General features: G+C 46.3%; 6 protein-coding genes across 6 annotated transcripts; 1 reads left to right on the top strand and 5 right to left on the bottom strand.

The window, feature by feature from the left end:
* Positions 1-1,108: 1,108 nt before the first annotated feature.
* On the bottom strand, positions 1,109-2,730 carry BKA67DRAFT_512864 (putative flavin-containing polyamine oxidase; the record flags this gene model as incomplete). Its single annotated transcript, XM_046097511.1, has 2 exons — positions 1,109-1,451; positions 1,508-2,730. 2 exons carry the CDS (start codon positions 2,728-2,730, stop codon positions 1,109-1,111), a joined length of 1,566 nt encoding a protein of 521 aa, XP_045961804.1.
* A 1,038-nt stretch (positions 2,731-3,768) lies between these two features.
* Positions 3,769-5,531, bottom strand: BKA67DRAFT_532769 (uncharacterized protein; the record flags this gene model as incomplete). Its single annotated transcript, XM_046099581.1, has 6 exons — positions 3,769-3,781; positions 3,928-4,339; positions 4,653-4,671; positions 4,830-5,127; positions 5,367-5,420; positions 5,485-5,531. 6 exons carry the CDS (start codon positions 5,529-5,531, stop codon positions 3,769-3,771), a joined length of 843 nt encoding a protein of 280 aa, XP_045961803.1.
* A 569-nt stretch (positions 5,532-6,100) lies between these two features.
* BKA67DRAFT_192014 (uncharacterized protein) lies at positions 6,101-8,061 on the bottom strand. The gene is made up of 7 exons (XM_046095356.1): positions 7,881-8,061; positions 7,593-7,755; positions 7,509-7,539; positions 7,348-7,353; positions 6,830-7,262; positions 6,705-6,778; positions 6,101-6,655 (listed from the first exon to the last, which is right to left on the bottom strand). The coding sequence occupies exons 1-7, from the start codon at positions 7,883-7,885 to the stop codon at positions 6,261-6,263; spliced, it is 1,107 nt and encodes a 368-aa protein (XP_045961802.1). The 5' UTR covers positions 7,886-8,061; the 3' UTR covers positions 6,101-6,260.
* A 3,551-nt stretch (positions 8,062-11,612) lies between these two features.
* Positions 11,613-13,394, top strand: BKA67DRAFT_191956 (FAD binding domain-containing protein). Its single transcript, XM_046095355.1, has 6 exons — positions 11,613-12,098; positions 12,147-12,498; positions 12,549-12,627; positions 12,688-12,797; positions 12,845-13,066; positions 13,124-13,394. Exons 1-6 carry the CDS (start codon positions 11,694-11,696, stop codon positions 13,210-13,212), a joined length of 1,257 nt encoding a protein of 418 aa, XP_045961801.1. The 5' UTR covers positions 11,613-11,693; the 3' UTR covers positions 13,213-13,394.
* A 13-nt stretch (positions 13,395-13,407) lies between these two features.
* Positions 13,408-15,276, bottom strand: BKA67DRAFT_555647 (uncharacterized protein). Its single transcript, XM_046102107.1, has one exon. It carries the CDS (start codon positions 14,911-14,913, stop codon positions 13,630-13,632), a length of 1,284 nt encoding a protein of 427 aa, XP_045961800.1. The 5' UTR covers positions 14,914-15,276; the 3' UTR covers positions 13,408-13,629.
* Positions 15,277-17,483: 2,207 nt separating this feature from the next.
* BKA67DRAFT_555644 (GTP cyclohydrolase 1 type 2/Nif3) lies at positions 17,484-18,455 on the bottom strand. The gene is made up of 2 exons (XM_046102106.1): positions 18,017-18,455; positions 17,484-17,959 (listed from the first exon to the last, which is right to left on the bottom strand). Exons 1-2 carry the CDS (start codon positions 18,289-18,291, stop codon positions 17,905-17,907), a joined length of 330 nt encoding a protein of 109 aa, XP_045961799.1. The 5' UTR covers positions 18,292-18,455; the 3' UTR covers positions 17,484-17,904.
* Positions 18,456-18,615: the final 160 nt, after the last annotated feature.

Genomic DNA, 18,615 nt, shown 5'->3' with positions numbered 1-18,615 from the left:
TTGAAGAGGTCAACTCGATAGCATATATCTTCGGCGTAGCGCTTGGCGCAAGCGAATATTTAGACCATTCTTTGAAGAAGTAAAGAGGATTTGTGGAGGTTTAAGTTTCTCATTTTGACAACGACTACCGGGTTGATCTTATTATTCGCATTCTTATTTTCTTCGTAAACTTGCAGACGCTCGTCATAGCCTTTGCTAAGGATCTCGCTATCATGTTTCTTGCTCGGGATATGTTTGATGAGAATAACTAACTGATGTCAAATTCAATCCTTTCCCAAAGCACTCATACTTGTTGCTTCCCCATGTCCATGGCCGTGTCCCGAGCCACTCCCCTTTTGCTGGAATCCTCTACAAGTGGCGTATGAGGCGGTCGGTTCTGGGAAGGCCTTCCGGCCATTGTCCACATTAGCTGTTGGTTGAATCGATAATCGTATAAGCCTCCTGAAATCGGTGAGACGTTAATGTCATTGCCTTGCACTACGAAAATAACGATCATATATGATGTACCAGTGAACCGATTTATAACCGCAACCGAAGCCTCCTATCGCCGCCACCATCCTAAAAATAGGCATCCCGATTCTTCGATTCTTTCAAGTGTCCTAGAGAGGTGGCTTTTTTATCAAATGGCAAAAGAAACTAAAAACCAAAAGAAAAGAACCCTTCGTTCTTGTACTAGGCGATTTGAGGATTATATGTTCTGAAATAGTTTGAGCGTATGTGTCAGACGCGACAAGGTCGCATTCTATAGCAGCGGGTTCTTCAGCGTGTTTCGATTTGATTCGAGACAAGCTGGACTCTATCCTGTAGGTATAGAATGTGCAGTCTTCCTCTTCAATTTTCTAAGGACATTCTTCTACAATAGCCCGGCGTCGGCCATGACCATGTGCGAATACTCCACCAACATGTCCAGCCTGTTCATTTTGGCAAGCGTTATGTCTATTTTGCAAATGGATTTGCGATTTGCATTATAGTCCAAGCGATAGTTCTCAGATTTATTTCTCTTTTTTCCTCTCATTTTCTCTTTGCTCAAACGACCATACTCAGTTTAAAGTATCCAAAACTCGACTCATTACATTGACATTTCTGAATTCATTCCTCATTATTTCGTTCACTCATTATTGTCGTCAACATCGTAGTCTAAGAAGCTACTGACTGGCCATCCGTTCTGTACATTGAACTCGCTCAGGTTAGTAGTGCCGTAAAGAACCTCGTACCGCGCCATGTTGTAGGAGCCAGTACTGTTGCTAGCACATGTCTCGTTTTTGACAAGTGCTGCCGCAACTCGCTCGCCAACCTCCCGGCCCTCGTAGTAGGCACCGTGCAAGAACCCAAAGTATTCTGCAGAGTTTGCCTCGCCAGCGAACCACAGCCTGTCAATGTTCGCCCTCAAGTTTTGATGCCTTTCGAGCGTCGTTCCGACTGGCCAGTTGCTGTAAGATCCAAATGCCCATCTAGCACAGATACGTCAATCGTCATGCGTTTTAGGGTCGTTGAACCAAAAACTTACTCTTCTTGGCTCCAGCGAGGATACTTGATTGCGATCGGTTCTGGTATGTCTATGTCTGGAAACATGGCTTGCAGCACGGCTATGCATTCAGCCAGTGTTTCTTCGTCAGATTGTTGTTCTATTCTGTATGACTCATCTCCAACGACGGTTGCAAAAATGATGTTGGATCCTTCGAGGAAGCCTGGTGTAGAAAGAGATTGCCAGACTGGGTAGTATCCACGTGTATCCGGGTCGGCATACAAGAAAAACTGAGTATCAGGATCCCAAAACGTTTCGTTGAACTGCAGGAATATTTTGGTGTACGTCCCCATTTGGAATGACTCGATTGCTTCTCGTTTCCAACGAGGTAGAGCCGGTTTGAAGTCGACCACCTCATTTTGCAGAACACCTAGGGAAAAGGTACACACTGCATGCTCAGCTTCAATGCAACCCTCATCCCCGAGCGATACTGTTACGCCTCGCTGGGAGTACGTAATCCCCGTGACCGTCGTCTCCAGCAATATGCGGGAATCATTCTCGGCCAGAAACTCAGAGGCCTCACCGATCACAAAGGAATTGAAGCCTCTTTGGTCCCAGACAAAGTTGTTCTCATCGCTGAACTGGTTGAAGGTCAGATTATTGCCTGCAACTCCGAACTCGAAGCTGCTTTGTTCTGGTACGTATGACGTCTCCCAATCCCAGCTCCACCATTCCACGGCCTGTGCGTGCATATCTTTCTTCGGTTTCCATCCTGCAAGACCAAGGCCTGTACGCGCACTATAGTCCTGCCGGTTCTCTGTCAGTATTGTTCCAGCGTCGTCCTCGGCGATGTCGTAGATCGTGTCCCATTCGTCTAGTAGATCTGCGTAATCCATATATCCAGTTTCATCATAGGTGAGGATCGAGCTATAATCGGAGTATGTATTATCTAGATGGTACTTCTTTCCCAAAGACCAAATGGGGTTCTCAGGCCCGTCAGGCGAGCCCAGTCCCTGGATCCAGTTGGCGCCGAGCTCTACCGTATAAGACGAGCTGTCGTCAGTCCTACCGAAAGATGTATGAGCGACTCTTCCTCCGATATAGTCGTTCCGCTCAACAATAATGAAGTCCGTAATCGAGGCATTGGCCAACGCGTGGGCCGCTGTGACCCCAGCAACACCTGCACCGAGGATAGCAACTTGAGTCTTGTAGCAGCTGGTTGCGTTACGTCGTTGTTGGATCACAGATGCATTGGACCCAACCATAAGAATGAACACCAATCTAGCAACCTCATGCGGAAACGGGAACATCGTGTTGAAGACAGAGCCGTGGGTGATAGAACAACATATACTGAGGCAAAACTCTGCATGAAAACCGAATCAGAATTCAAGTCTCTACGCATCTTTGACCAAGCCGATAAAGAGTCACAGTTTTAGATTGGTTATCATTCGCGATGATGTAACTTGATCTTGGATGCGACTACAAATGACGCACGGGCCGTACAACTTGCGAGTGACCATAACTCAGGTCACACATGCTCCTCGATATGTATTTTGTTTCGCAGACTTAAGAACTTAATTCAAGCGCGCAATGTGATCATCTGAGAGCTTCACTATCAAATGGTGTAAGCTTCGTATCATCTTCGACATGAAAAGCTATCTTATTCGCGTTTTAAAGAACAGCCTTAAAATCGTTCTAGTAATCGTCATTTTCAAGTGCACACACCCTTGGCCTAATTTTTCCAAGGCAAATCCTCCCTCGAAATGGGAATCAGGTGCATGCATGATGCATGTCCGTGTGCAAGCGACGATACGAACATCGGCGGTGCTACGTTACACTATTAGGCCCTCTAGGTGATCAGAGCACCAGAGCTGCAGATTGGGGTGTTTTTGAGTTAACATTGACAAGGGCATTTGCATATACAAAGTAAACGATCGCCAAAGGATTGGTTAAAAATGTTAAGGTTTAACGACATGGGAAGGACCGGCACGCTAAATTGGAATATGTTGCGGATGCATCACAGCACCTATGCTACAGACGTCAAGAAGCAAAGCTAAAGAGTACAAGGGAGTAAGCCGTCTCGAAGAAGAGTCGAAGTATCTCTCTGATGAGAAGAATGCGTTGTGATGGCCCACGAAATGGGCGGGGGTCTGATCATTTAAATCACAGGTCGCATTTTAGCCCCGCTTGTGAACAGCCAACAGACTTTTAGTACACTATAGTCATATACTATCTAGGAAATGTTTGAAAAACCTTGAAAGCGTACAAGACCAGTAATTTGATATGATGTATTCCAGTCGATCCTAAGGCCTGATCCTGTTGTATAATAGATGTTAGAGTATATATCCAGGTGAGAGGCATTTGAATTGTAGCTTCAGGTTCATACAAAGTAGTAGTACTCTTCAGTGACAGCTGAGCGTGCCCGCAACTATCTTGGAGTACTCCCTCCTTGCTAGACTTACACTTCCTCGATGATCTCTCCATGAATCGTGATACGCGGTCCGGCGAAGTTCTTTCTGCCATTGACAAACCACTGAAATATTGAAATCAAAAGTATGATCGCAAGTGCAACAACACAGTAATTCATGGAGGTGCCGCTGACGGGGAGTGAAGGCAATAACAGGAACAGGAAAGTTGTTACAATGGTATAGAAAAGCCCAATGATATTCAACGTCCATCCGAGCCAACTTGGCAGTGTAAAAGCTCTCTCTGGCAGTCTTTGTCTCATATAGATAAAGTTCAGGGCGATTGGTATTCCATAACTGAGCCCGAGTGTCGTTACCGCAAAAGCGATTATGGCGTTGAAAGCCGTGGTAGACCCAAGATAGATGCAGCCGAAAATGGTCACGATTCCTACGTTGAGATACAAAGAGTCTAGAGGCACCAGCAGAGTAGGATGTATCTTCCACCACAGAATGGATGCATCTTCCACCACAGAATGGATGCAGGTTATCCACCGTCTTGAGCAAATGCAAAAATCATCCGAGAAGATGTCGTCAAGCATGCCGTGCCTGCGAAAGTAAGACAAATAAGTGGAAACATCAGCAAGCATATAGCCCCGGCTTTGTTGCTTGTGGCCAGATAAAAAATCTCAAGCAATGGGCAAGCTGTTGCCTCGATAATATCCGGTGCATTGTTAATTCCGCCTGATGCGAACAACAGTACGACAAGAATAAGAATCCCGTACTGATGCCGATGTATTGGCACTACAGCGCCTGAAGTCAGTGATCACTTCTTCGTAGTAGGTCGGAGGTCTTCAAGGGTAATGTGAAACAGTCACAAAGAGATTAAGTACATATGGCGGGCATTATCTGCCCTGTAAACATGCCAAGAAGTTTGTAAAGTGATCCCAAAAATTGCTTACGTTTATTATAATCTTTGGGCCCTCAATGGCTGCGTTTGGAATTTCTTCGATCATGTCAGCCACGGCGTCGAAACCTGTTAGGCCGAGGCCGCCCTGCAAAAGACTGAGCAGCCAGGCAATACCGTCGGGCCATCCTGTTGTGTTGATAAACGTCGCGAATACGTATTTTGGGGTCGCATAGTTGGGAGCCGCGCATGCAAGTAGAGTAATAGATATGGTTAGAAAGCCGCCAATGCTCCATATAAGCGCAAATCGGTGCGAGGCAACATCGGAACCAAAAAGGAATCGACGCAGAATGCTACAAGCGTGGTAGGAATGTATACAAGAAATCGATGCCAGCGTTGGGGTTCGTAATCGACAATCATAAGTGAGACAACGTTGATCACCAGTGTACTTGCAAGAGAACTATTCGTAGCAACAAGGGCGACCCAAACCAGACACATTGATCCAGCCTGTTACCCAGGAAAGCCCCCTCTGAAGGGATGGCGGTGCAATCATCGCAACCCAATAATACTGGCCTCTGTCACGAGAACATACATTAGCTTCTGCCCTGATACTCCGGTTGAAAGCTTTGGTACCCCTGAACCAATACTGAAAATGCTCGATTTGTATACAGACGCATTGAAGATCGAGAATGTCGCATTTGCGCACTTACCCTGCAGTAGGATAAGCAGATAGGAACTCAGCCAAGCTGGCAGCCATGCAGAAGAATGTCAACAGAGCAAGGATGGATACCCCAACGATTAGTCTTGGAGTAAACTTTGGTTCGTACTTTCCAAGATTGCCCCTCACTTTTGAGAAACTGCCACAAGAAAACATCCAAACTAGGCACAAATGTGATAAGGAGGTTGATGTAATTGTGCTGAGGATGTTGAGAAATTCGTTCTCCTCACGCTTTTTCTCTGTAGCTGATAAGCATTTAACCTTTGTTTCGACTAGCTTCACGCGATCGGCGGCGGTACGAACAGGCCCACTCCATAGATCAACGCTGACCAAAGAGAAAGACTGCAGATTGATAACCCGTAGCTCGGAGTAGGTTGCCGAAATAGTATTCCGTGGCCAGGTATGGATATTTGTCTTTCGGTATTTTTTTAGACATCAAAGATACAATAGATCTGAAGAGGCACATCGTGAAGCGCTATCTTCTGAGAGCAAAGTTTAATGGAGACCGGGACGGCCCGGACAATAGTGGGCTAAACATCGTGGGGTGGGGCCCACACGGTGAACGTATTCTCCACCAGATTGACTGGGGGTTTATGGTCGACAAAAGGGGGGCTTGTGTTGTACTTTCTATTTATTTGATTGACTCACGTTAAAAGTACAGGCCGAAGATTATTTCTATGTATATCAACATAGTCATATACCACAAGGTGCTATTCTAGCGTACTCGCCTACGGCTCCTGAGTAGCTCCAGTCTTAGACTATCGTCAGTTATTCCCGGGCTTGACGGGTGGCCGCTTGTATGTTTGGCGTCGCCGTATAACAATCAGCAGTCCAAGAAACGGTGACAAGGTTCTTCTCGCTGCTATTGTCTGCAATGTATATGGTCTCCAGCTCAATACGGTCATCAACCCTGATTCCCATATCACGCTCCTCGAATTCATTGGTGCTAACCACAGTGTTCTGCTTGATGGTTTGGCTATGCATGACGCCGGCTCTAGATTTGTTGCCTGAAGAAGGGTATATATCTCTTCGCTGAGAGCTTTGGGATGGACTCAGCTTCGGGATTGTTTTGACGAAGATCGGTTTAATTGCTGGGACTGAAGCACAGGTAATCGCAATGTTGAGCTCTAGATGGGACCAGATGGCTATGTTGACAGACATGCCTGTGATAAGTCAGTAAAGTATACGCTGTAGTGGAGAAGCAGAATTTACTTGGCTGTTCATCGGTTGTGGCTGAAATGTTAGCATGAAGGGCTTGCAGCCTGATGATTGCTACGATGCATGCACTTTTCTGGTCAGTGATACTCGGAAATTAACATCAACAATAGACCACTTACACGCCACCGCAAGCAAAACATGCTATAAGGACCCATTTTGCTCTAGGTGTAATATGTAGCTTCTTAAGGTGCAGGATTGGGATGATTAGTAATGTCAGATCAATCGCGATGTTTATGCCTGCGATCACATAGTGTAATATTGCTCGATCGATACAGCCGCCAGGAATGTCATCGTTCCAGTATTTTGCAATAGGCCAGCAGGTGAAAATAGTCGAGAACTCCGCGAATAATGCATACGCACACAAGATAACCAGCAATCCAGTGAAAGGCTTTCTTGACTGAGGAGTTTGAAAAATCCGCTTATACTGGAACAGGAGAGAGAACTTGAGTAGAAGTTGAGTCGATGTATATGATAGAATCATTGCATAAAGAGCTTTCAGGAAGTCGACAAGTTGGTCCAATCTCACTTCGTCACCAAGGCCGAATCGTATTTCTATACAACATCCCTGTCAGTCAAATTATTCCCTCCGTGTGACTGGGTGCTACCCAAGCAAGTGGATCTAGTGGGGAAGCATTACCGTACACTACAGCATTCGAGGTCAGCAATTGATTCTTTGAAATGGGTCCAAGGGTCTGGGAGTCTTGTGGAATAGTCAAAAAGAGACATTGCCTCTGATAGGCAATGTCGGCTCCGTAGACATGGAAGAAAGGGTGGAAAATGACGCCAAAAATTGCTTACTGGCAGCCGTGAAGAACGAAATTGATCCGAGCTAAACAATCTGTCAGCTCTTACAACTTTCGGTCCCGAAACTTTAAAATTTACCATGGCTAATACCATAAGATAATCATCGGCACCGAATCTTCGAATCACCAGGGCTCGAGTGCAGACCCGCAACCCGACGGCAATTGTAGCTATTGTTGTGAAGAAGAAAGACAAGAAAACTAAAGCATGGTTTCTAGCCACTACTGGGGAGCTGCCCAGATGCCTGCGCGACAGTCAGATGTCAGTATTGGTGACTTGGGGAGAGACAAGGGAGATTTCGGGGTTCCCTCTCAGATAACAGGAGAAGTAGAAAAGGAGAGGCGATGAGAGCCACTGAGAGTCACATACCACATTTTAACAGCTGTTACTCAATACGGTCACCGTATTTGAGATTTGTTCGGAAAAGAGAAAGATGAATTATTGTCGACATTGGCGATTAGATAGCAGTGGCTTTAAAGAAGTATTTCAGGTCACACCGAATGGGCAGCTCATAAGACCACAGACTACTTCAATCAACCTTCTGTCTGCCATAGGATTTGTGCAACGCCATTTGTAATACACAGTGTATCAGACACATAACGGCACAAATTCTTCTTAGGGCCGTCCATGGCTTACGAATGGCGCATCTGTAGTGCCGATATCCTGCATGAGTTAAAATATGAGCGTAGCAATTATACTTCGGAATCAGGGCATTCGCTACTTCGCGAATAAACATCGCGTTGTTTTCTACCTACTTTACCCTTCTTACCGGCTTCCTGGATTGCGTGTAAACTTGCTTCAAGCCACGAAATAGCCTGTTCAAATTTGGTTCGTTACCATTAGTATCCTTGCCCGCATCCTTGTTCAAATTCGATCAAGGCAGATCGCGATCCTGGTCAGGGGGCTTCGCCGTGAAGAAATATCAGGCCCTGCAGGAAGCGAGCTTTATAAATTGAGTATACGATGCGTTACCTAAGCTATCTCTCTGTATTCCGGGCTCAATGCCTGAACTCAGTCCAGCAAATCTTCTACTGCAAGCCGATGTATTAAAGTGCGTTCCCGGACCAAACTGGAAAGGAGAAACTTCCATTGTCAGGATGTTTCCAATAAGCCAACCAGGATGTTCACAACGCGAGGTATATTGACCATGTGCTTCTAGAGCAATGACATAGGTTCCTGCAATCTTTTACATGCTTCATACTCCGTATCATCAGATGCTATCATGACTCGGTACATCCTTACAGGAGTCGCTTGGCTCACGGATGAGTTTACTCCTATATAACTTCGACATATGCCCCTCACAACAGCCCCCCCCCCCCCCCCCCCCCCCACTTAATATTAGTTTCTAGTTCATAAACACAGATCTATGTTCCGTAGTATAATTGGGGACAAATCACCCCCTCCCACGCTCGAGTATAATTAGCTGATGAATTATCCAGGTTGTTCAACAACTGAATTAGAGTCGAACGATTTCTCAATGGGAGCATCAATTTTATCTCTGAATTTTTGCTTCGGGTCAGACAAGCATGAAGTAATCAGACACATTAGTACTAGATATCACAAAACATTTCGGGAACAGGGACATACCGATCAAAGCTAAGGCGACAAAACATGCAGCGGCTATCCCTACATGTCTGAATGCTTGAGCGTATGTGTTCAGAAGGGCTCGTGCCCCTGCATTGATGATCAAGGAGTTGCGCCAGGAATTGCTAGCTTAGCCGTTTTATTCTGCGTGCGTAGGGCCGTAACGAAATCGCTAAACTGCTCCGAAGAAAGGTCATCTGGGATGACCGCCTCAGCAATATTCTCTGCCATATGCCTAGTACATCATTGAATACTGTACTGTTTGAAAAAAGAGTCAGTGGAAGGTAATGAGAGAACGAAGCCAAAAATAATCAAATATAGCTATAGCAATTATGCCACCAAGCAACCACACATTGATGGCAAGACCACTTGCAAGGGCAATAAGCTCTGACGGCGTGGATTGTTAGGCAGCGGTTGCCAGCGTTGTCAGTGACGTTCCGATGGCAGTTCCAAGAAGTACCGGATAGAATCAGACTGCGCTGCTTGATCCAGTCTTCGATCTGGCCATGCAAAATGAAGGAAATCACAAATATAAGAAAGCCTGCAACAGTAACCCAACGGACACGCCTGTAAGCAGCGTTGTATCAGCCAGCGGCAAGATGCCCCAATAGATGCGGAAATCAGCATAACACTGTGGAGCGTACCAAAAATTAGTGCGTCCGTTTCGTAAAGCACATTAATCTGGAATGCAAAATAATGGTTGGCAGCGTTGCAATACCTTTGTAGCCAACAGTAAGAACGCTGATGGAGAAATTTATGATTCCAGGGAAGAGTCCATGATGGAACATTCTATCTCTTTTCAGGAAAGTATTGTATCCAATCAAGCAGAAGAACAACACAAGACCAATCGAAAAGATAGCAGAAACTCGAGATCACTCCAATTATAAGGAATTTTGGAATAGGAAAGCCCAACCGCAAACAAGACAAGACCTGTCGCGAGGAGGAAGTAGCCAACCCAGTCAAGTTTGGCCAAGTTCTGGGAAACGATGAACTGTCTCTGCTTCTCTAAAGGCATTGGGGGGGGGGGGGGACTATATACGGTCACGCAAAAAAGCTACTACGATTAAGTACCAAGCCATGCCAATCGGAAAGTAGGTGCTGAAGCCGTCCGATCTGGGTTGCTCGTCCGTTTAAGTGAGCCACCAACAAGAAGCCCGAATATTGTTCCCAGACAAGTCGAGACCATATCGATAGCTTGGCCCCAGCCAGGCCATCTTCTCGGTAGAAATTCAGACGTGACAGTATGCAACAGCGGCTGTGCTCCGAAAGCTACAACCGTAATGGTGAAGCCGCGATCAGCATTTCTATCTTGGAGTCACGTGCAACGACCACGGAGCTGGCGGCGCCAAACAATGTGCAAACCACCAAAAGCCATTTTCGACCCCAATAATCGGCCGCCTGAGAGACGATTGGGCCGAGGACAACTGTGAGAATCGTGATTGGAGCAGACGGCCAAACGACACTGGCTCAAGAGTTGAAATGAGCGGCAATGGTTTGGCCATTGCTTGAGCGAGGTCAGTGGACAATGCAGCATCGAAGCACAATGTCGAAAGACACATCACCGATCCCAGCTAAAATAGTAAGTTGACCAAAGTAAATTAAACAAATCGCTAGAACAGTGAGAACAGTCGTCGTATGTACTTGGAAATTTATGACTTCACTGATGACCAAAAGTTGCTCTTTATGCCCTTCAATCACTGGTAAAGGAATTGCATTTGCATTGGAGCTGGCGCTTTCAACTTATGGTCCAGCCACCGTTGCGATCGATATTCATTTCGTAAGCATGAAAACGGGCAGTGGACAGCCAGTCTGCGGCCAAACCGTTGGGAATAGCACGGATCAAACGTGGGGGCCGAAAATAGAAAGCAAATGGTCAAGGTCAAGCAAAAGGCTGGCTCAATGTAGGTGATGCCAAGATGCACACCTGACAAATCTACTGCATGTCGAAACACAAGTCAAAGTCAAATGAGCAACCGAAAGTTTTAACGCTTATCGCAGGAATACCCATGTCTATGTACCGTCCATGTTTCTGTCTAGTTAGTCGAAGGAATCATACAGTCTAGACCAGTGCGCTGAGACAACCGAGCTAATAAAAGTAGTGGCTACGCACCCTTGAGCCCCTACAGCTGCATCAGATGCTACAGATCCTTCACGGCTACGTAGGAGTTCAAGATTCGGTTAACTCAGCATTGCAGAGCACCCTACCTGTTGCTAGGTTATAAAATTTCCGTAGACTTATGGTCATTCGATCGGTAAGGAATACTGGACGTACAATTATGTTCTATGGCCCTGGTCAAGGCCTTTCTTGGGGAGTGTACCATCAAACTCAGTTGCATCGCCGTTCCATGTGCAAGGTTGAACAACCAGGTAGCAACCTGGTCATGGAATCTGACTCTCATGCACGCACTGGGGCTTACATGTACACTGTGCGATAACGGCGTCGAGAGCTGCATGCAACCCCTACTGACTTGCGCTTTATAATCGCTCAAATCGGCATCGGAAACCGCATGGTACCACAGAAACGGTCATTAAGAGACATGCTAAACATGATTTCGGTTCCGCATCTCAAACTTCCATCCTCGCCAAATCCTCGCAAATATGTTACATGTTTTGGTAGCCGGAGCTGGCATAGCTGGATTAACAGCTGGGATCGCTCTTCGTCGAGCTGGACATACTGTACACGTCTACGAGAGATCGTCCATGAACGAGGAAGTGGGAGCCGCTATCAATCTACCCCCTAACGCTGGACGCCACCTCATTTCATGGGGTTTAGATCCCATCAAGTGTCGATTTGTCAAGGCCGAGAGCGTTGTCTGGCTTCATCCCCAGACACTGAAAACGGTAGCTCGCCATGAACACGCAAACAATCTCGAGAATTATGGCGCTGAGCTATGGTATGCCCACCGAGTTGATCTGCACGATGCGTTGAGGCAAATTGCCACCGATCAGGATGGGATAGGACCACCTGTGACTATACATTTGAAGTCATTCGTCGTGGGCTATGTGTGTGTTCACACGTACGCATGACACACTTTCGGCTAATGAGTGTAGAACACAGATATACCATCCCTTAGTCTCGCCAATGGAAAAATTGTTCAAGGTGACCTTATCATTGGTGCTGATGGGCTTCACTCCATTGCTTGCGAAACAGTTTTAGGCAGAAGAAATCCACCTGTACAGCCGAAGCATTACAACTACTGCTACCGGTTCCTCATACCAGCTAAGGCTCTCGAGGCAGATCCTGATACCGAATGGTTTAATCAGGACAGCAGAGGCCTGACACGTCTATTCATAGACAATGAAGGTTCAAGGCGGCTTGTGGCTTATACCTGTCGGGATAATACCATCCACAACCTCGTGGGGATTTTCTACGACAACGCAGCCAAGAATGCAACTAGGGAAGGTGCGTAGACCACTCCGTTTGCGAGTTGTCATTTCTAAGATATCTATCAGATTATCTTGCTTCCGTGGAAAAAGAAACCGTGACAGAAAGATTCAAGGGTTTTAGTCCAAAGATTATTGCTGTAATCAAGTGAGTATTGCTGGTCTGCAGGTTACCAGATGACCCTGTAAGTTGACGACACTGGTTTAGCAAAGCAACGGAGATTAAACGATGGCCACTTCTTTATCGAGCGCCCGTGCCGCGATGGAGAAAAGGTCACATGGCGCTGGCTGGTGATTCAGCCCATCCTATGCTACCTCGTAAGTATTACATCTTCTCGTCGCGTACGATACTAATGCCCTGATAGATCAGGCCCAGGGAGGGGCACAAGGTATTGAAGATGGTGTTGCTCTAGGAGTCATTTTTGAGGGTGCAAATCCAGATGATGTGGAGGAGCGGCTGGACTTATACGAGAAGGTCCGCCGCGGTAGAGCGAGCGTCATTCAAATCCTCAGCAACGTTGGCCAGGACCAGTCGCATCTTGTCAGGGAGGACTTGAAAGATTATTTGGATGAAAGCCAGATTCCCAGTGAGCATTCCTATTGTTTCTTAGTCAGCGCGCCTCAAGTTTTTGACAAATGTGCAGCCAATCCAGCAGAGAACTACTCCTATATGTTTGGACACAACGTTGAGAAAGAAGCAGCTGCTTTGAAGCTTATGAAACTGTCGCAATGAAATCTGCCAAAATGAGGACTGAAACCTACACTGAGGCGTTTCTCTAAGCCCTACCTCGCTAGATTTCCAGTGTGCACATGAGGTGAACAGCAAACATAGTACCATGACATCAATGTCAAATCAGTTACCAGAGATTGAGGTCTCCAGAACCTTCTCACTTATTTACTACAAGCGATGCAGTCTTTCACAGAATAAGCCGAAACAGTATAATGAAGCCATTACGCTACCCTGGTGGTATTCTTGCATATACTAATTGTGGTTGGAGCGCACGACTAAGGTCGCATACCCATCCATTGAATTTGTTGAACCTCTGAATACCCTCTGGCAATTTGAGTGTTTTGGGGTCCTTCTTGTAGCAATACCAGTGCGACCAAATGGTAGAAAGCTGACTTCGATCATAAAATGCGCCAGTATAAATTAGAGTTCGTGACGTACAATACCTCGTCTTAACTTGCTTGTTTCCTTAAGAGAGCTCACATTGACCGCACGAACTGCATATCCGTCAAACTCTGAAACCAACAAAGTATTGCCATCTGGGCTGAGGCCGAATTCTCTTGGAAATTGTCCAGTCCGAATCTGCGGAAAATTTGCCACAATGCCTTTTTGTACTGACAACGTATCTACTACCGTCAAACCAGTCGAAGTATTGCTGTATCCCCACCGGTTGGAGTCAGCTGTGAGAACATAGTCACCCACGATGGCCAACGAAACAGGTGATGTGCCGACCACAACATCAGTAATGAGCGCCTCCCCTGCAGTTTCGTTCGAGTTAAGCTTATCTGCGTCAAACACAAGAAGTGTGTTTGCTTCACGAGTATTGATCCAGACACGCTTGCCGTCGCTTCCGAGTTTGATGCGCACCGGATGACATCCTGCGTCGACAGTCCAGAGCAAAGCACCTGATGGATTCGTCTTAAGCGTTTCGACGTCAAGAACGGAGATGCTACCTCGGAGCCCGTCAACGTCATCGATACCAGTCGCTTCACTGGTAACGTATAGCTTCGTGTTGTCGCTTGAGAATGCCATGTCAACTGTGGCATACCCAAGAGTGATGTATCCTTTATAAACCCCAGTCACTACCGCATTCGTGTCTGTATTTACCTCCCATACCTCTAAATCACCTCGCTTGCCATTGACAGGGCTACCGAATTCCTGCGTCAAAAACACGTAGCGACTATCGGGCGTTATGGCTGCCATGGCCGAATAGTTTCCAGCAACGCCGTTATTCGCTAGAACACCGACAACAGAATCATTCCGGCCGGCGACTGCTCGTTCCGTGTCCAGTATCAGTGCCCCATGACCGCCGGCTGCATATACATTCTTTCGATCCGGCGACAAGACTAGACCATGGAAAATATAGGTGTCTTCATCGGGGTCGCTGTCGCTTAAGCCCAAGTGCGCTAGAACGTCTGGAGAGGGGATGATCTGGTGCTTAAGGACGGGTGTAAATTCCGACACGTTCAGCACTGCGACACTCCGCCGGATAATCACAAAAGCAATATCGTTCGTATAGTATGCGATACCAAATGGGTGGTGATCCACGGTCAATGCCGAAGTAGCGACATCGAGGGTGCTCTGCACCGGAGCTACCGTGGCACACGTTCGAACGGGGAAAGCTACGACGGCCATTCGAAACGACATGGCGACCAAGGCCAGTACTACCATGCATCTAGACACCATCGAACCTGTCATATTGCACATACTTTTATGTTGACTTACTTGCTTCGAATAGAGGTCGAGTTTCCTCACTGGAAATGATGCAGGCTGTCAATTCACAAGTAATATGATATGATGGTCCAAAATTCGGCGCCGACACAACATGAGAATCATGAGTTTCATGGTTGCATTTCCCACATGCAAATTTTCGAGTTATGGTTGTGACACGTGCCCCGCGATTCGGCGATGTAAGGCGCTTCAGTTTGTTATCTGGGCCATGACAGTTGAATATAGAAAACATGCAGGTAGCTCTCATGGTTGTTACCGTTATTGGCCGCTTTAGCGGCCTCGGATTCAATGCCTGATTTTGAGCCATGATACGTCTCACCAAGATGATTTCCAATCGGCATTGGGCCACGTACTATCACACACATAACGTTGACATCTGTCAGTATCAGAGCCCCTTGCATCGGTTGTAGAGGTGGGCCCGAGGGAACTCCACTAACCTAGGTTAAGTAATTATGGATGGCAAGGCCAAAGGTGACTAACCTTAACTTACAGTAAACGTCCGCCTAGACTAGAATTAGTTATGGCCCCCTAGAACAAGTAAACAAATACCACAGAGTACTCATTCAATATATCACAGCATTATATTTAATGATCCCCATTGTATGTTTTGCGGCTCAAACTAGTGCCCGACTCAGATTCTTGATTGACTATCTTGAATGCAGCAGCTCAACTAGTTGTCACGAAACTGGATTCACCCCGCACAACATTTCCTCACTACGACGCATTGACAGAATCGACCCCTACCACATCCGACGGTTTTGAAGTTCCGATTCGCTAGCTAGCCCTCGAGGCCACAATAAATTAGTTTTACTGGCATGAGTTACTTGATTCGCCCTAGGCTGGGACATGATCATGTCTCCATGTAAACCTGGAACCGCTGAATTGGCTTGGCTTAAAGACCATCACACTAATGTAACACATCTTTCCTATCAGGATGAAGTTCAGGATGTCTATCAGAGTGTGGCAATTGTTGGAGAGCTGCAAGACTGGAACAAAAAATGCCCAGAATGTACCGCACAAACTCCCATACAGAAGCCAGCGCAGAATGTCCGCACAAGGCCGCCTACGAGACATGGTAAGGGACCAGGTTATGCCATCAGTATATACTGAAGATATTGCTGGTTCTTACAACAAGGGTATATCATGAAAATCTAGTAGAAACCAGACCTCTGTAATATTGTGGTAACGTATCGCTATCATCACTATGAATGGCAATCTGGTCTCCATGTTCCAGTTGAGCTTCGCATTTGGCATACTATATTCTCTTTTCGGTCAATACTCTACGTCCCAGAAATACCTTGGCCTATTTGGAAGCGCCAAGGCGTGGTTGAGATCCGCCAAGCTTCAAATAACGTACGGAGACATCCTCGGCCTCGAGGCCTGTTCTGGCAACCTCGTTGTAATCAATAGAGCAAAACAATACCGGGAACTGTATGACAAGAGAAGGACGATCTACCCAACTTGAACTAACGACCATGTTCTTAGAAAGTATATCTTACGAGGCACTCAGCATGTTATCATCTTGCCAAGAGATGAGTAGCTTGGCCAATGGAGGAGCGTCTTCCACTATCTTCTCAATCACGAAGACTGCGTCAATGTTTAGCTAGTCTAGGAAGCTGATACGTCCCATATAACATGTACTCTGATTCAAGAACTAACCAAATTCTATGACCCCCCCCCCCCCCCCCCCCCCCGCCAACCTGGAGTCTAGTCACTGCTTTAGTGGCTGTTTGAGTGTATCAATCACCGCAAAAAGATCATGAGTTACCAAGTGGTTCTTCAACAATCAGAATTACTTTTTTAATCTACCGATACCTGCTATTGCGCCTTCCGCGGACGTCTTTCTTATTTTGAAGTGCATACCGGAGTTTCTGGCAAGGAGGAAGCGACAGACACGGAGGCTTGACCAAAACCAGAAGGGCTTCTACTTGATGATGCTCGAATCCGCCAAGCACGAAAATCAGTACGAAGTGGAGGCGGTGATGTCTCTAATGTCTAAGCCGCTGAAAGAGGGGGCAGAGTCGAAGAAAATATTTGACGATAATCAGCTCATGTATCCACAGGGCGGTTGCTCAACGCCGCGATAGATACAACTTTACACCTCCGCATTACTACTAATGAAAGTCTTTTCCTCACGACCAGACATCTACAAGCATGTTCGATTTGAGATTGATACTGTTTATAGGATGCAGATTCCACCCAAGACACAGTGTCTTTCGACACTACTTTTTCTTGGAAAGCACGGTTTCTTGAGTTCGGTGACATGAGTCTTACCTAGCTTGTTGTATGTACCAACCAAACACAGATTATGCACAGGAGGCCATAAACGCCGACTACATTATCTCGTCTGATGAACGATGACGATGTAGTAAATGGCTAGTTCACTCCTAGAGGGAAATTTGTGCTGGTGAATTCCTGGCCTATAAAAAAAAGGATTCTTAAGGCCTACTAGCCACCCGAATCGTTTTGTCCTGGCCGCTTTTTGGGGAACTTGTATAGAAATAGTTGTTTACCTGGCAAGGCTCATACTATATCGGCAGAAAACAGCTCTACTGTCTTGGAAGCGGTCGTAGAAAGTGCCCGGGAGACACAGTCACACCAGGAAGCGTTATGACTACTCTGGCATACCTAACTTGGGCATTGGATAGTGTTTCCAGAGAAAACATAGACCTCAGTATTGAGACTGGGTTTCATGAAGGGTTAGTTATGGGCCACGAAATGTCAATACCATAGGGGAGGTGTTCGAGCAATTAAACAAGTAGATATCCCTTTGAGCGTCAGATAATTACGACCTACTACTCAATTCACACGTGATGCTGTGGTCGTCGCTGACCGCCAGCTCACCTCGACTACACAATATAGTCACTGTAGAAAAGAAGCAATTTTTAAGCCAACACAACCATGCGCTAGAACACAATGTTCACGTTTCCCCAACACAAATTCAATGCCGGCCAAGTAGATAATCCACTAAAAGTCCTCAAGTCTGTATACATCATATGAGGGTTCTTCGTAAGGATGAGCCCTCCACACTTCAACGTTAGCTATCTGGTTCCAAGTTCACGAACATTTGATAGCTTACTTTTTCAATGCTTCAACTGACTTTTTCGTAACATCTTCACCACGACACAGAATCTCTACTCGAACCTCTTCTGTGTGTTCAAGCTGTCCAACATTCCCAATATTTGGATTTGCATTATCACCGGGACGAAACTGTCCGGTGCCTAGCGAGGTCCAGGCACACTCAGTGTAGGCGGGGTAGCGACCAGCGCCTGCAGCGAAGATCGCGCTCTTGCATTGTTCAACTGAGGAAGGTGGCACGAAGAAGACAAGCTTGAAGCGTGTGAAAGCTGCCATACTAATCGATTTCAGGTAAACCCTTGATGAAACTGACACTCTTGGTGATGAATTGTAAGAAAGGCGCCCTGCTGGACGGAATGAGTGAGGTGACAAGACGCGGGGTTCGCAGAGGGTCACACAAGCATAGTCAATCACTCCACACCAAGAAGAATTCAACCACCACATTTCGATTTACACAACTTACATAATTTCACCATGGCCAAGAAACGCGGAGACAGAGTCATCAGTTATATAATCAAGTGCAACAGTTGACTGTAGAGCCTTCCTAGATTTGTGCACAATTTCACAACATGAACACCAGTGATTCAAACACATAATTTC

The sequence above is a fragment of the Truncatella angustata genome (genome assembly GCF_020726525.1).
Source record: "Truncatella angustata strain MPI-SDFR-AT-0073 chromosome Unknown BKA67scaffold_2, whole genome shotgun sequence".
NCBI classification, from domain to species: Eukaryota; Fungi; Ascomycota; class Sordariomycetes; order Amphisphaeriales; family Sporocadaceae; genus Truncatella; species Truncatella angustata.
Note: the sequence above shows the minus strand (reverse complement) of the source record. Positions and strands in the feature narration are given on the sequence as shown.